This window comes from Trichomycterus rosablanca, chromosome 5 (assembly GCF_030014385.1).
Source record: "Trichomycterus rosablanca isolate fTriRos1 chromosome 5, fTriRos1.hap1, whole genome shotgun sequence".
NCBI classification, from domain to species: Eukaryota; Metazoa; Chordata; class Actinopteri; order Siluriformes; family Trichomycteridae; genus Trichomycterus; species Trichomycterus rosablanca.
This window is the reverse complement of record NC_085992.1, coordinates 15,557,921-15,575,731: the sequence shown is the minus strand read 5'-3', so window position 1 is coordinate 15,575,731 and position 17,811 is coordinate 15,557,921. Positions and strand designations below refer to the sequence as shown.

The window sequence follows — 17,811 nt, the reverse complement described above, 5'->3', positions numbered from 1 at the left end:
GGTCTGGTGTCAACATGCCGTCCTTTCTTGCTGTTGTTGTTGCTATGTCTAAGACAGGGGTCACCAACCTTTTCGAGACCGAGAGCTACTTCAAGGCTACTGAATAATGCGAAGGGCTACTTGGTGATACAAACTTCCTGAATAACAAAGTTGCACGGTTCACCTTTAATGATATTATTATTATTATTATTATTATTATTATTATTATTGTTATTATTATCAATATTCATATATATGAAGAGACTGATCATATGTTAATGTTAATGATTTCTCAGAATAATTATTAACAACGATTTACCATGGTAGGAAACATATTTCAACATGTAACATTATCTCTATTAAATCTAAATCTGTCAGAGCTATCACATCTTTGATATTTTTGTAAATATTTGTCTTGACAGTTTTGTATGAATGAGCACATATGTAGCATTTTGATCAAAATCACACAATTTATTTTTTACAAATGATCATCACACATAATGGATTTACTGATCTTTATTATATTTTAATATAAAATAAATATAAAAGGATTTTTTTAAAACAAGGTTTGTAGGAGGTAAGGGACATTAATTTTGTATATAAAAAATAGTTTGACATTAATTCATGAAATTATACAAGATTTTAATAGATTTATTTATTTGCACAACAAATTATTATAAAATAAATATAACAATTAATTTAAAAACAAGGTTTGTAGTAGGTGAGGAAGATTGATTGTATATAAAAATGCTAAAACAAATTCTTGAGATCTTTATAGATTTATTCATCTCCATTATACATTTTTGACAAATTTTTCCATACTTTATTGATACTTTAAAATTAATGGAAAATAAATACAAATGTTATTTTGAAAAAATATGGTTTGTAGTATTTAATGTGTTTGTATAAAAATAGTTTGACATTAATCCATCAAATCATTACAAGACTTTAATGGATTTATTTGTCTGTAATAAGTGCAGAGTAAATGTCTCCTATGTTTTTCTGTTAGTTTGATGATGGTCCCTAACTCGTTAGACGAAGTGGGCGCTTGATCAGCGGTTTCATTATAACCTTTCTGTAAATAAATACATGTAATCTTAAAATTACCATAAAATAGTTTTTGTAGCCTACTTTTATCTGTGTAAGAAATCATAAATAAAGTAGGTGTTAGGTGTTTTTTCAACCATTTATAAAGGGGTGATTCTTCAATTGGGGGAACTTTTGTGTCCCTAAGTTATAAATTTGTGTTAAAAATACTTTATTACAAAACAAATATTTTAGGTATTAAAAAAATCATTCATTGCATCACTAAAAAAATTACATACCAAAATAATTATAGTTTTCATTTTTTATGATGATTTAAACGTCAATATTTTGCTACTTTGGCCGTGTCCCCAACCCAGACTTTAAAACTTCTCTGCTCTAATAAAATGCTAAAAAGTGATCAATTCATTATAAAAATCACAATATGAGTTTTATAATAACTTAAAAAGTTAACTTTTTCATATTTGTACAACCTATGCATATTTTTGAGCAATATATTACTGTCCCCAGCATTATCGTCATTACCGCAACAGTGTATGGTTTCTGTAGGGAATCATTTGAAGGTAACACTTGTTTATGTTGTAACCATGGAAACAAAGACTCGCAAGGAAGCACATGCCAGCCATGAGAGAAGATCAACATTTTAATGTCTGGAAAAGTGAGCAATTTAATAATGTATTCCTCCTGATCATAGAGTATATTTATTCAGCGTCATTACCATTTACATCAATATGGCAGTACTTTATCAACAAAAAAATAAATTTACACATTATTTATATGTATTTAAAGTGCATCTTGTACTAGCTGTTGACTAGCTTTAGCAAATCCATGGCCTAGCTAGTTTTTTTCTTAAAAAAAGGAAAAATTGTCATTACCGCAACACGTCATTACCAACACAATGACATTTTGCTATGCCACTTCGCAAATAAATATGAAATATTAAAATTCTATATAAGCTCAATTATCAAGTAGTAGCCATCATTAAGTCTTTGCTCTAGCATTATCTTGACATAATTAAAACTAAATTATTCCTAATTTTATTTTTCAAAAGTTAAGATGGTCAAAAGAGCCCGCAATTGAAGAATCACCCAAAGATCGAAATGATCGAATGTCAAACGAATGTTGAATATTAAACTTTACCACAGTCAAATACTGTCCTGTTTATACTTATCACTACATTTACAACATTTTAGAACAAATCATGTTTATTATCAGTTATGTACGATTTAAAAAAAAATCTGCGATGTACAGGAAAGTTTTTGTAACACGTGTCTCTCCACATTCCTCCCAATCATTGTGAAAATATTAAGGGGTTTTTTCGCTTTTCTTGTGCTTTTTTATTATATTTTTTTCATGATAAAACCCGCATCTCGCTCCGTATCGTAGCTGCGCTCACTTGCTTGTCTCAGCGTTATGCGCACGTTTTAAAACTCTGCATAAACATCAGTTTTGTTTTTTAAATTTTATATTCAGTATTGTCATTTTCAAATATACATCAATGCAAGTGTTATTGATTCAAAAAGAACAGCAACACAAATACAATTTTTAGACGGAGCTCCATAGTCACTAGTGCTATTTTGGAACATGCCCTGCGGGCGACTCACGTGGTCCCTGCGGGCGAGGTGTTGGTGACCCCTGGTCTAAGATAACGTACCATGCTTTGATACAAGCTATTTTCAAACCGAAATAATGGGTCAGAGAGAAAAAAAATTATAAATTTTATGTGAACGCCCACTTGTGGAGGCTTTGTATTGCATCTTGTACACCACAGAGGGACCAGATTGTACAGAGTAAAGATCTTCGACAGGTGACATATAACCGAAGTGGATTGTGGGTTAACCGCCATTTTGGAGGTATGACAGAACCTTTTCTGGCGCTATTTAGAATTGTTCTCATTAACGGCACTTTGGCAATCAATCTAAAGAATAATTTTATTATGCAAAAAAGCCTTTACGCATGCAAATGAACAATCATCTTGACTAAAGAACCAGTGTTTTCACTGTATCGCTGACTAAAACAATACCTCCACAATGGCACCTCAGTGACATCACAGGCACTAAACACACGTGAATGACAAAGGCAGAGAGGGTAAGATGCATTGTTTGTGTTGTGTAATAATTACATAAACTAATTTTAACAGACTTAAACATAAAATGAACTTGCCCCCTTGTGGAGGCTTTTTTTTTATTTTACACCTTGTAAACCACAGTGGGACCAGATTGCCACCAATTTCGTTATTTATCAAGGACACAATGTGGGGCTTTAATAAATAATCAGTCCATGACTGTGTTTGACATTAAACTTGTGTCTTGATGAATCTTGTGTAATGAGTAACTACAGTTTCTGTCATGAATGTAACCAAAGTGTAAAACATGATGATAAAATCCTAATAAATGAAATACTAGGTGGATCTGTGGTTCCTGACTTCATGTTTTTTTTTTTTTCAGGAAGTGAAAGTGTTGCATGTGGACCGGACGCACTTCCGAATTCGCTCCATAGGGTAAGTTCTGATAACCTTTCCTAAACCTTAGCCAGTACGTATCAAAGCCTTCTGTTTGGGTGATGTGTGAACCGTTCTGTTAACCTCTTTTAATACGGCCTTTTGGAACTTAATGGTATTTTTCACTGACCCAGGCTATCAATTAATGGTACTGAGAAACTACAGGCATTTACATAGAGTTATGTACAGTTATTTTCTTCAGTTCAGCCTTTAGAGAGGTGATATTTGGGTAAGTCACTTGGATGATTTGGGACAGCTCTAGACCATTGTACCTCTTTCACCACACTTTACAGTTGGCACTGTATTAGCTAGCACTAGTGTTCCCCTGGTCTCCACTAAAGTCAGACTCATTCATCAGACTGACAGACAGTTAAACTTCACTAATAATAATAATAATTTTCCCTATTTATTTAGTATAGTAGAGGTATGCTTTACACCAGGGTTTTTCAAACCCTGGATCAGGACCCTCAGGTGGGTCACGAGCCGAAGTAAATATGTCGCAGAGTTTGTTTGTTTATTAGGATTTTAACATCATGTTTTACACTTTGGTTACATTCATGACATGAAACGGTAGTTACTCATTACACAAGATTCATCAGTTCACAAGGATATATCAAACACAGTCATGGACAATTTAGTATCTCACACAATCTCAGACAATTTACCTCACTTGCATGGACTGTGGGAGGAAACCGGAGCACCCTGTGTAAACCCACGCAGACACAGGGAGAACATGCAAACTCCACACAGAAAGGACCCAGACCGCCCCACCTGGGGATCAAACCCAGGACCTTCTTGCTGTGAGGAGACAGTGCTACCCACTTAGCCACCGTGCCACCCGTTACATCTTGTATAGACAGAGTAAGATGTTTTGTGTTGCCAGGGTTGCGTAAAAGTTTGAATAACCCTGCTTTACACTATTCCACTTGGCACTGTGCTTTGCACTTTTTATATATTTTTTTTAATCTTATTTTTACAGAAATGTAGTTTTATCATCTGCTTCATCCTGGTCAGGGTAGTCGCAGGACTGGTTTCACTGGAAAACACAGGGCATAACACAGGAATGCCCTGGACAGAGCGCCAATCCTGTCTGTCATGTCTGAGTAGACGCCAGGCCAGCCGAATTCGAACCCATTTCTCAGCCGTGGTGGGCTGGCATAATAGACTGCTGTGCATTTTTAGATATAAATGTACATTTTATTACATATAATATTATATTACACATTACATATAAATGTAAAAATCGCTAAATTATGCTAGCATAGTACCGCAGGGATCCAGGGATCAAATCCATATAGTGTTATCGGCTGGTCAAGCATGTGCATACAGACACGATTGGCTATGTCTGGAATTTAGTGGGTGGGATAGCTGAGGTCCCATGGTGGATTGTAACTATACACAAATTACGATCCACAGATTAAGATCCAAGGCCGACTTGATGTGGATGTTTCTGACATTGGTCAAAAGTGCACTAATAATATGTCAAATAATGTCAAAATGACAATCCATTATCTGTTTATTGTTTGTTTGTTTAGTAGGATTTTACGTCATGTTTTACACGGTTAAATTCATGACAGGAATGGTAGTTACTCATTACACAAGATTCATCAGTTCACACAAGGTTATATTGAACACAGTCGTGCACAATTTAGTGTCTCCAGTTTACCTCACTTGCATGTCTTTGGACTGTGGGAGGAAACCGGAGCACCCGGAGGAAACCCACACAGAAAGGACCCGGACCGCCTCACCTGGGGATCGAACCCAGGACCTACTTGCTGTGAGGTGACAGTGCTACCCACTTGGGTGGATGGATGGGTGGATGGATGGATGGGTGGATGGGTGGATGGATGGATGGATGGATGGGTGGATGGGTGGATGGATGGGTGGGTGGATGGGTGCATGGATGGATGGATGGGTTTGATGGATGGATGGGTGGGTGGATGGGTGGTTGGGTTTGATGGATGGCTGGGTGGGTGGGTTTGATGGATGGCTGGGTGGGTGGGTTTGATGGATGGATGGGTGGATGGGTAGGTGGGTGGATGGGTAGGTGGGTAGGTGGGTGGGTGGATGGATGGATGAATGGATGGATGGATGGATGGATAGATAGATAGATAGATACTGTATTGATCCCGAAGGACATATAGTAGCAAGTTACATAGATCAAAAGTAATAGTACACACTATAAAGATTCACATTATGCAAACAAGTACCTACATAATCACAACACACTACTAACATTAAATGAACTTTACGTTACACCTTGTAAACCACAGTGGGACCAGATTGCCACCAATTTTGTTAATTATCATGGACTAAATGTGGGTTGCTTAAAAAAATACATTACATATTAGCACACAATCATAAGCATGTGTGGTGACCCAGGTTAGTGTTCAATGAATGGGTCATTTGATGGGAATCAGAAATGTCCATATAAACGAAAGCAAACAGATGGGGTTGTGTAAAAAATGTGTTCCCTGGAGTTAGAATGTCAGAAGTATAAAACTGAAAGTAAGATTATTTATTTTGGGGCTTAGTGTGCAGTTTTAAAGGTATTTCTATGTTAGCTTAGTCAGTAAGGTCATACTCTGAGTAAGCCTGTGGGTTTAACCGGAACAAAGGGGGCTTTGTTTTTTATTAGTTAAAGAATCCACCTGCTTTAATGTATTTACATTCTAACCTTGTGTGTTTAGCTTACTGGTAATGATGTTCAGTCAGATTTTCAGACTTAAAACACCAGGTGTAGAGTCAGTATACAATCTGGACAGGCCGACAATTCGTCCCAAGGCTGCACACATTCACTAACCAGGTCCAACCTGATCACAATTTAAAGTAGCCATTCCACCTCCTGGTATGCTTTTAGTGAGGAAAAGAAAAGACAGTCTACGTAGACAGTAACCAGAGGTGAGACGAGATCTATTTGAACTAACTAAGGGCATGATGGCTTGGTCGGTACCACTGTCGCCTCACAGCAAGAAGGTGGAGTGGGCCGGTCCTTTCTTTGTGGAATTTGTATGTTCTCTCCATGACTGTGTTTACCATTAAAACTTGAACAGATGAATCTTGAGTAACCAGTAACTACCCATTCTGCCATAAAAGTAACCAAAGTGTGTAAAACATAGCAATAAAATCCTAATAAATAAATACACTTTAACTAACTTCTTTATTCTGGTCTGATCTGTGGGAGGACAGGGTGCCACTTTATTTCAAGATTCACCATATGATGAGAAGTATGTGGACATCCCTTCTTTTTATTGGTGCAGGACCACACTTATTGCTAACATGTGTATAAATTCAGTTACATCAAATAAATAATGTGCTTCCAACTTCCACCTGTGGCAACAGCTTGGGTACGGCTGTTTACTGTGTGCCATTATACACAAAGAGAAGTTCCGTGAAGAAAAAAAAACTACAGTGACTGTGTGGAGCCTTGATCCCAAGCCCACTAAAACATTTGGGATGAAGTGGAATGTCTTCTCGTCAATGCCTGACCTTACAAATGCTTTTAAATGGGCAAAAGTTCCCACATATGTATTTAGTGAAAAGCCTTTCCAAAAGAGTGTAGACTATTGTAGCCACAAAGTGACTGCTAGAGTAATTAAAGGCCTTCTCTATCGCATGGTAGCAAGATTGCAGGTAGCACTAAGACCTGAAGACAGTTTCCCCGAGAGGACCCGGATTAGAATAGGACCTCAGCTTTTCTCCAAGCTGCATAGTAAAAGGCGATCAAAGGAGACGCCCTGTTTACTGTTGGGTGCAACCCGTGTCCATGGAGAAGGGAGTCCTGGTGTTTGAGGGGAATGGCAGCTGCGGCTGTCATTTTCCCAACACAGCACTTCGGTCCTGAATTCGTGTAGACGGGAGGTTGAAGTGGCCCACTTCAATCAATCGGTTGGTCGGGTCTAGCCCTGACCCCTGTGGTTGTAGTCCTAGAGACTCCCAGAGGATCAGAAGGCGTCGGCTTTGGGTCAATTGGATGGTGTTATAACATCAAATGTCCATCTGAGTATATCACCCCTATAGCCCTGATGAGCATCCGCTGGAGATCCGCGGCTCTGCTTATCCCCTAGTTGGGCTCCGAGGAGGGTGGGGCGTAGGGTGGATGAACATGAAATGAATTACAATATGGAGAAGACCACAACAAAAAGAAAACTGATCGACTTAGAACTGAATAAGAGCACCGACAGGAACTCTCATATGGAAGAACACTGGCAACGCTTCATCATCTTAGAATCAACAGAACCTGACTACCCACTGACCAAATTGTCCCCTTTTGCCATCCACAAGGGTATACTGGGCATGGCAGGCACAGTGAAAAACGTTAAAAAGTTGAAATCAGGGCAAGTTTTAGTTGAGTGTGAGAAGAGAATACAATCAGAAAACCTACTACGCACAACAGAATTAGCAGGATGCCCTGTAAAAGTCAAACCGCACCCATACCTCAACTCCAGTAAGGGTGTTATACGGGTCAGGGAACTAGAAGACATGGATGATGAGGACATAACCAAAGAACTGATGAGCCAAGGTGTAACACATACAAGAATTCATGAGATTCATAATCAAAAGAGGAGACGAACCATCAGAACAAGCACTTTCTTGCTCACTTTTAATAAGCCATCGCCTCCAGAGATGATGAATGTAGGGTATTTAAGACCACCAGTGGAACTGTATATCCCGAACCCACTAAGATGCTTTAGATGCCAAAAATTTGGTCATGGCATCGCTGGGTGCAAAAGAGACGCTATATGCTATAACTGCGGAGAGCCAGATCATGGCCCAGGCTGCCAACAGCCGCCAAAGTGTGTAAACTGCTCAGGGGCCCACAGCTCCACCTCCAAAACATGCCCAATACTGTATGGATAAAAGAAAAGGAAATACAGAAAATTAGAACCACCCAAAAGGTGAGCTACTTAGAGGCTAAGAAGCTTGTAGCAAATACACAAGACACGAATCTAGCAAAAACCTTTGCCGATATAGTTAAATGTAAACAAACAGTGAGTAAAGGATGTCAAACCTTGGTTACATGGGTAAACAGTGCCAAACCCCAGGTCTTTACAGCAGCAAAGGAAACCTCAACCCAGGGGAAAGTCCTGACTAAAGAACAAAAAACACAAGAGCCAGAAACTGAGAAAAAAGAAAAAAGTAAATGAAACTACAAAAGTAAATAAAGATATTGAACACAGAACTTCAGAGAACAGCTTGAAAGACATAGAGATGATAGAAGCAAGAAGCTCACAGGGTAGAAGCCCATCCCCAAAAGGGAGATCTAGAAGCAAAAACTTGATTTTACCCACATAACTAAATTGGGGAAAATTATCCAATGGAAAACAAGACATCATAGCCAAATCCAAGTAGAGACAAATCTTAAATAACGGTGGTCAGAGCAACACTACACAAACCCGTCACAATAGTATCATTATACCTGCCTCCTACCAAAGCTTTCCCTAATCAAGAGATGGAAAAAGCAATGAGCCAAATACCGAGCCCTATATTGCTCCTTGGGGATTTTAACTCTCATAATTCCCTCTGGGGATGCAAAGACACAAACCCAAGAGGGAAAGTTTTGGAGAAATTTTTAAATGAAAATGAACTTTGTATTTTAAATAATGGTGATTTCACTTACCTACACCCAGGTCACGGTGTTTACTCAGCCATCGATTTATCAGTCTGCTCCCCACATATGATCACCGACTTAAAGTGGGAAAGATGGGATGATCAATGTGGAAGTGATCACTTTCCGATCATTATCTCCTACGAAAAAGCAACCTGCCACAAAACCATACAAAGATGGTAACTAGGAAAAGCGGACTGGGACCTTTTTTACCTTTTTAAGTGACGAACATTTTAAAGGTTTTATAGGGGAGAAGATGGAACCAGTATCCTGGTTTACAGGGATCCTAATCAAAATCGCAAACTGGTCGGTTCCAAAGACGAGGGCCAAATCGCAGAAACCACATAACCCGTGGTTCAATGAAACTTGCCGAAATGCAATCCAACAAAGAAAGAGGGCAGAAAGAGTTTTTAATAAACATCCTACTACGGAAAACCTAAATGTCCAAAAAAAATGCAAAGCACACGCACGCCGGATTATAAATGAGGCAAAGAGGAAATCGTGGAGAGACTTCGTCACAAACTTAAAAGCAACAGCATCCATTAGAACAACATGGAATATGATAAATGGGATGTTAAACGAAGGTGGTCAGAATAGGAAATGTCACACAAAATTAGGAGAAACCACTTTAACAACAGAAAGGGAAATTGCAGAAGCACTGGCAAAGACATTCGAAAAGAACTCATCGGATATATAAACTGCTTGGAAACTTTCCAAAGATTTAAAAAACGGAAGGAGGAAACCAAGCTGAACTTCTCCGCCCAAGCACCAGTACCGTACAACAAGGACTTCAATATAAACGAACTCACGATAGCAATTAAAAGCTCAAGAGACACAGCAGTGAGACCGGATGACATCCATTACCAATTCATCAAGCACCTGTCGATGACTGGTAGAAAAACTCTATTAGATGTCTACAGTTACATCTGGCATACTGGAAAAATTCCAAAAGAATGGAAAACCGCCACAGTTACACCCATCCCGAAACCAGGAAAAAAAACCTCTGACTCAAACAAAAACGACTTCTTTTAAGATTTTAAAATTTCTGAAAAGCATAAAGTTAAAACATCTGTTGTAATCTCAACCTCTCCAAACACCTTTCTTGTAATAAGAATGTTCTAAAAACATACAAATGGCACGCCATAGAGATGGCTCTAAATACAGAGCTTATAATGGCGATAAAACACAACACAACAACACAACAGGAATGGTTTGAGGAGCACAACAACGAGTTTGAGGTGTTGACTTGGCCTCCGAATTCCCCAGATCTCAATCCAATCGAGCATCTGTGGGATGTTCTGGACAAACAAGTCCGATCCATTAAGGCCCCACCTCACAACTAACATGAGTTAAAGGATCTACTGCTAACATCTTGGTGCCAGATACCACAGCACACATTCAGGGGTCTAGTGGAGTCCATGCCTTGATGGGTCAGGGCTGTTTTGGTAGCAAAAGGGGGACCAACACAATATTAGGAAGGTGGTCAGTCCTGTACCTAAAAAATGAAACATAACATTTGCAGAAATCTATTAAACCACGTGTCATTTATCTTTGAGGTAACAATGGGTGCACGCTCGCTAAAACTAGACAGATTGGAATGTGATCGGAATGCGTTTGTATTATTTGCCGCAAGAATTCACGAAAGTGGTTTTGTGTGCTGTGTACATTCCTCCGTCCGCCAGCGCAGACATCGCGTGTGACGTCATCTACTCAACTATTGCTAGAGTGCATAACAAAGCCAGAGTGCCTTGATCACAGTGTCTGGGGACTTCAATCACACTTCACTTTCATCAGGCCTGCCTACATTCACTCAGTTTGTAAAATGCAAATAGAGAAAACAGAACACTGGACTTGTATGCTAATGTCAAAGAAGCGTACAATTCCACGGCTCTCCCTCCGCTGGCACGATCTGACCACAATAACAGTGAGGAAGTGGTCACCTGAGGCCGTGGAATCACTGCAGGGCTGTTTTGAGGCCACGCAATGGGACGTTCTCTGTGACCCTCACAATCAGGACATTGATGAGATAACAGCGTGTGTCATGGACTACATCAATTTTTGTGTGGACACTGTTGTACCCTCTAAAACTATCCAATGTTTTTCTAATAACAAACCATGGGTTACAAGCAACCTAAAACCAGAAGAAGAGAGCCTTCAGAACAGGGGACAAGGATGAGCTAAAGAGGGTGCAAGCAGAGCTCAAAATAAGGATTAAGGAGACCAAGGACTAGTATAGGGCTAAGCTGGAGGCCAATTTGGAGAAAAACAATGCTCGTGAGGTGTGGAGAGGCCTGAGAAACATCACAGGCTTTAAGCAACGCAGCTCGGGAACATCAACTGAGGGCAGTCATGAATGGGCGAATGAGTTAAACCAGTTCTTTCTAAGGTTTGACAACAACTCTCCTTTTGCCCCATTGTCCTCTGCTCTGTCTCCAGCCGTCTTGCACCTTAACACCCCACCACAACAACAGCCATCATCATTCACAGCCCATACCTCCACCATACCGAACATTTTCACCTCATCTGACATGAATGTTCCTTCCCCCAACCACACTCTGGACCAGTCAAGCAGCTGGGTACCAACTTTTACTGCTGACTAGGTGAAGAAAGAGCTGAAGAAACTCAAGCAGTGTAAAGCGACTGGACCGGATGGCATTCAGCCTTGACCAGACTATGTGCTGAGCAGCTGTGTGGAGTCCTTCAGCACATCTTCAACCTGAGCAGCAGCCTAGGAAAGGTCCCACTCGGGTGGAAAACTTCTTGTGTGGTTCCTGTCCCCAAGAAGAAGCAACCAGTGGCGCTAAATGACTACTGTCCTGTTGCTCTGACCTCCCACCTGATGAAGACACTGGAAAGACTGATGCTGGGCCACCTGAGATCACTGGTAGGAGCTGACCTGGACCCCCTGCAGTTTGCATATCAGGATGATGCTGTTATCTATCTGCTGCACAGAATGTACTCCCATCTGGACACTTCAGGCAGCACTGTGAGGATTATGTTCTTTGATTTCTCCAGTGCGTTCAACACCTTACAGCCTGTCTTACTTGGGGAGAAACTTTGGCAGATGAAGGTGGATGAGTGTATCATCTCATGGGTAATGGACTACCTGACTGGTCGACCCCAGTTTGTCGCGATTGCAGGGCTGTGTTTCAGACATGGCCATGTGCAGTACGGGGGCTCCCCAGGGGACTGTATTAGCACCGTTCCTGTTTAACATCTACACTTTGGATTTCAGATACAACTCTGGTACATGCTATCTGCAGAAATTCTCCGACAACACGGCCATCGTGGGGTGTATCAGGAATGGGCAGGAGGCTGAATACAGGAAGCTGGTTTCAGACTTTGTTGACTGGTGTACACTGAACAAACTGCAGCTCAACATCAGTAAGACAAAGGAGATGGTGGTGGACTTCAGGAAACTCAGACCTCCCCTGTCCACCAGTCACTATCAATGGAGCAGAAGTGGAGGTGGTTGACACAAGTATCTGGGTGTGCACTTGGACAACAAACTGGACTGGAGTTTTAACACCTGTGCAGTGTTCAAGAAAGGACAGAGTCGTTTGTACTTTCTCAGGAAACTGAAGTCCTTTGGAGTGTGCACTAAACTCCTATGGACATTCTACCAGTCTATTGTTGCTAGTGCCATATTCTATGCTGTTGTGTGCTGGGGCAACAGCATCAACAAAAGTGCAATAAACAAAATGAACAAACTAATTAAGAAGGCTGGCTCTGTTGTAGGAGTCAAGCTGGATTCTCTGGAGGAAGTGGCAGAAAAACGGACACTCAATAAGCTGCTTACCATTATGGACAATACATCACACCCCCTGCACACTACAATGGAGAAACAGAGAAGCACGTTCAGTGGTAGACTGATACAGCTGCGCTGTTCTAAAGAGCGCCGTGTGAGATCTTTTCTTCCCACTGCAGTAAGACTTTACAATGACTCTCCTTATTCCAGGAACACTACTGATCTCCTGCCGCCCGAACAGTGTTGACTGACCTTTTTATTTGATTTTTTTTATGTGCAATAAAATGTGTAAAATAATATATATATTTTTTTTTTCTCTCTAGTGAAATAATTACATATGCTGCTGTTTTTGCTCATGTCTTGTCTTTTGCCTATGCCCTGTTATGTCTAATTGTGTTGAATAATGTCTGTCTTCCCTTGTGTAATTTGTAAAGTACTGTGACACTTCAATTTCCTTCGGGATCAATAAAGTGTTATCTTATTTAAATGGAATGTTGCATGCTTTAATAAATCAGGATTTTTGCTGCAAAATGCAGGTAGTAGGGTCAAACTTTGGTGTGACCACCAGGTTCTTATCAGACAGTTGTGGAATCCCATGTGACCTTCTGCTATTGTCCATACAACAGCATTCCCGTCTCCTGTATGGCGCCAACAACCACACCAAGGCCAGCGTTGTTTAGATTAATTCGTTTTTTCCCTTTTCCTGCTGGTTTAGGTAAACTTTCACTTCAGCTTTCGACCCGTGTTTGTAAGTTCTTGTGCTTTGAACTGCTGTGTTTTTGTGTGTAACTTTGTAGAGTATTAGAGAAAGATATTTCCAAAAAGTGGCCATTGGGGCTTGGTGGGTAGCACTGTCACTTCACAGCAAGAAAGTCCTGGGTTCGATTCTGTGTGGAGTTTGCACGTTCTCTCATGTCCGCATATGTTTTCCCTAGGAGCTCTGGTTCCCTCCCAAAGTGTTTGTGTGTGAGTGTGTGATGGCCCGGTGAGGGACTAGCGACCTGTCCAGGGTGTTTCCTACCTTTTGCCCAGTGAATTGCGTCCACTGCAACTCTGACCAGGATAAAGCAGTGGTAAAACAGACAATGAATAAATGAAGAATAAAGGACTTCAGGGATTCTACCGGCCCTAAAATTATTAAAGGATTCAGAAAATCCAAAGAAGGATCCATCAGACAGCACTGCATTAACAATGACATGATTATTTAATGTATACAGCCTCGAAGGCTTGATCTTCAGAAAACATTTGTCAGTAAACACAGTTGACCACTGCATTAACAAATGCAAGGTACAAGATAACAAATGCTACTCTGCAAAGCAGCCAGAAATGCAGCCAGCTTCTCTGAGCTAAAGTTCATCTGTATTTGGAAATAATGGGCATTACATGGCCAAAAGGTTTTGGACCAATGAAAAGTTTAAAAGCCAGCCAGTATCTGTCATAATATGGGTGGTGTTGGTACCAGTGGCACTATTAATGCTAAAGGGTACATACGCAGCTATGCTTCCATTTTTTTTTGTGTCAATGCCAGTCCTCATTCTGCACATCTTTTGACAAAGTAGATTTGCAGTTATAGAGTGCAGGTGTTACTGACCTGACTGCAGTCCACACCCTTATCCCATTGAAAACATATGGCAAATTTTAAAGCTCGATGTACAACAGTTTCATAATGATGCCAGAACATTGATAGAGGGAAAGTTGACGTAGCTCTATGACCCTGTCCCAACATTTTTTGAATGTGTTTAAAATTAATTTAAAATAAGCATATGTATATACTGTATAAAAAACTATACAGTTCAATAGTTGAAACATTAAATATATTTTTGTTGTACTGCTTTTGTTTTTAAAATAGTACTTAAATAGGATTTGCAAACCACTGCAAAACACATTATTTTTCGACTGTCTTAACTTTTTTGGAATTGGCTCCAGTAATATGACCATTTAGAACAGGGGTCGGGAACCTTTTTGGCTGAGAGAGCCATGAACGCTACATATTTTAAAATGTAATTCCGTGAGAGCCATACAATATGTTTAAAACTAAATACAAGTAAATGTGTGCATTTTATGTAAGACCAACACTTTTAAAGTACAGTAAGTCTCTGAATTCTTTTTAATAACGTTGTTATGCTGTTGCTAACCAATGATGAATAAAGTACTTCTTACCGTTAATGCAACTTCTGGTGCTGCATGGTTTTGCTGATGGCTTTGTAGTCTGGTTGATATGTGGTGAGGTTAAGCTTCATGCAGGCGTTGAGACTTCCATCCGTTAAACGTGATCGTAGGTTGGTCTTAATGTTCTTTAGATGTGAGAAAGACTGCTCACATGCATACGTAGAGCCAAACATTGTCAGTACAGCAATACTCACACGCTGCAGTGTGTGGTATGTGACGGGAAGCGCGTTCCAAGTTTTGACAATCAGCTGGTCCGCGGGTTGAAGTTTTTTCATTTATGCCCACTTGTGTTTGCTCGCCAACTCTGCTTGCTGTCGTGCAAGTCTTTCCAAATCTTCATTCAGTGACTTGAACTTATTCACCCACATGTCTGAGGCCTTCAGGTCAGCAGCTTGTAGCTCAAAATCTCTGACGGGGATAGACACCGGGGATGTAACTCAGGTCGGCGCTGTCCACTGCACACTCGTGTGGATGGGTGATGAACTTAAAAAGACGAGTGCGCTCACGAAATTCTCCAAAGCGCGCTTTGAATGACTGCAGGAGATTAGATGTGAAGCCTGCTAGCTGCTGAAGATCAAAATGTTGAGCAGGGTCACTTGCTGTGCATGCATCTTTAAACTCTCCCAGTTTTTCAAAGTGTAGTAAACGACCTGTTTCGATGTCGGCGATGAAGAGTTCTAGCTTGTTTTCAAATGCAAACACTGCTTGTTGAAGGGATAAGACTGTATTTCCAACGCCTTGCATTTTCACATTGAGCTGGTTCAGATGTTCAGTCATGTCCACGAGATAGTAGAACTTCAGGAGCCACTCAGTGTTAGCTAACTCAGGATGCTCGACGTTTTTCATTTCAAGAAAAGTCCGGATTTCGCTCAGACAAGCCGTGAAACGGCTGAGCACCTTCCCTCTTGACAACCAACGCACATTGCTGTGCAGAAGCAGACCAGGATAATTACTCCCAACTTCATCCAGCAGTGATTTAAACTGGCGATCATTTAAAGCTCGGGCAACAATAAAGTTGACCACCCGAATGACCAGCGACATCACCTCACCAAGCTGCTCGCCACACATCTGAGCACAAAGCGCATCCTGATGTAGGATGCAGTGAAAACTTAGGATGGGTCTCTTTTCATGTTCACGAAGAAGCGCTACGAATCCTGTTTTTCCCCACCATGCACGGAGCACCATCAGTACACACCGAAATAAGTTTATCCATCGGTAGATTTTTTTCTTTAGCGAGTTCAGTGAAAGACTTGAATAAATCCTCTCCTCTTGTTGTCCCTTTCATAGGCAAAACAGCAAGACTTTTCTCACGTAGTGTGTCACCGACAGCATACCTTGCAATCACGCTGAACTGGGATAAATGGCTTACGTCTGTTGACTCATCCAAAGCGAGAGAAAAGAATGGTGCTGCATTTATGTCCTTCACTTGTGTTGCCTCAATTTGATTTGCCATCATGATGGTACGATCGTGAACAGTTCTTGCCGACAGAGGCATGTCTTTTATTCGTTTGATTATCTTGTCTTTACCTGAAAAGTCGTCAAAAAGTTCATTGGCAACATCAAGCATGAATGTTTTGGCATACTCTCCATCTGCGAATGGCTTTCCGTTTCTCACAATTGCTAAAGCACCAGCAAAGCTAGCCGAATTCCAGTCACCTTGTTGGGTCCAAACACGGAGTTGCTGCTGACTAGCTTGCACTCTGCACAGTAGCTCTTGACATGCTTTCTTCCTGCTGTCCCCCGCAGGATATTTCGATGCAAATGTAGTATGGCGTGTGTCGAAGTGCCGCTTTATATTTGACCGTTTCATTGATGCAATTTTATCATTGCATATTAGACACACTGCAGAACCTGCTCTCTCCACAAAAGCGAATTCCTCTGTCCAGTCCTGCTGAAAAGTACGATACTCCTCATCTTTTTTTCTTTTAGCCATCTTCTTCGATAAAAGGGTTTCTGCAATTAGCTAACTGACTACTTGATTGAAAGGAGGGAAGTTTACTTACCTCACAACGACCCGTGTAAGTTACGCATTATCCAATAAAAATTTGGTGTTGTCCCGGAGGACAGCTGTGATTGGCTCCAGCCACCCGCAACCATGAACATGAGCGGTAGGAAATGAATGGATTGAAATACATGAGAATGTTTTATATTTTTAACGTTATTATTTTTTTTATTAAAGATTTGTCTGCGAGCCAGATGCAGCCATCAAAAGAGCCACATCTGGCTCGCGAGCCATAGGTTCCCGACCCCTGATTTAGAAGAACAAAAAGAACTCGCTAGCACACCAGTGCTGACATTTTGAACTCGTCAGTCCAAAACTCAGCTCTGCTATCCGGCTGGGCGGTTACATGAACAACGATTGGCCTGTTATTCATACAGGGTGGGAAGCCGGATAGGGACCTCATTACTGATGCAATTATGACCTCTGCTGGTTGATTAATGCACTGATCAGGGTGTGGCTCTGCATACACAAAGCTGATCTGCATATGAACTCTGCTCGTGGAGGTAAAAAGATGCAGTCGGCTACTACACACTTGTCGAAGGGGGCGCGTGTCAGTCTCGCTCTCCTCAGTCAGAAGTGGGGATCAGCATCAGTAGAAAGGAAGCCTAATGCAATCGGGTAACTAGATAAGACTAGATTGGAAATAAATAAGACAAGAAATGGAAAAAAAAACATAAGGGTACCAAAGCCATGTCCAAGTCTCTAGGACTCCACCAAACCACAGTTCTCTTATTTTGCTGGACATCTTCTAAACCCAGGCT

General features: G+C 40.7%; 1 protein-coding gene across 1 annotated transcript in view; it reads left to right on the top strand.

Moving 5' to 3' along the window:
• Positions 1–17,811, top strand: part of zbtb8os (zinc finger and BTB domain containing 8 opposite strand) — a 40,074-nt gene that overhangs the window by 17,624 nt on the left and 4,639 nt on the right. Inside the window, exon 5 of the mRNA XM_062994940.1 lies at positions 3,471–3,523. Within this exon, the coding sequence (XP_062851010.1) occupies positions 3,471–3,523 (53 nt within the window). The remainder of the gene's footprint in view (positions 1–3,470; positions 3,524–17,811) is intronic.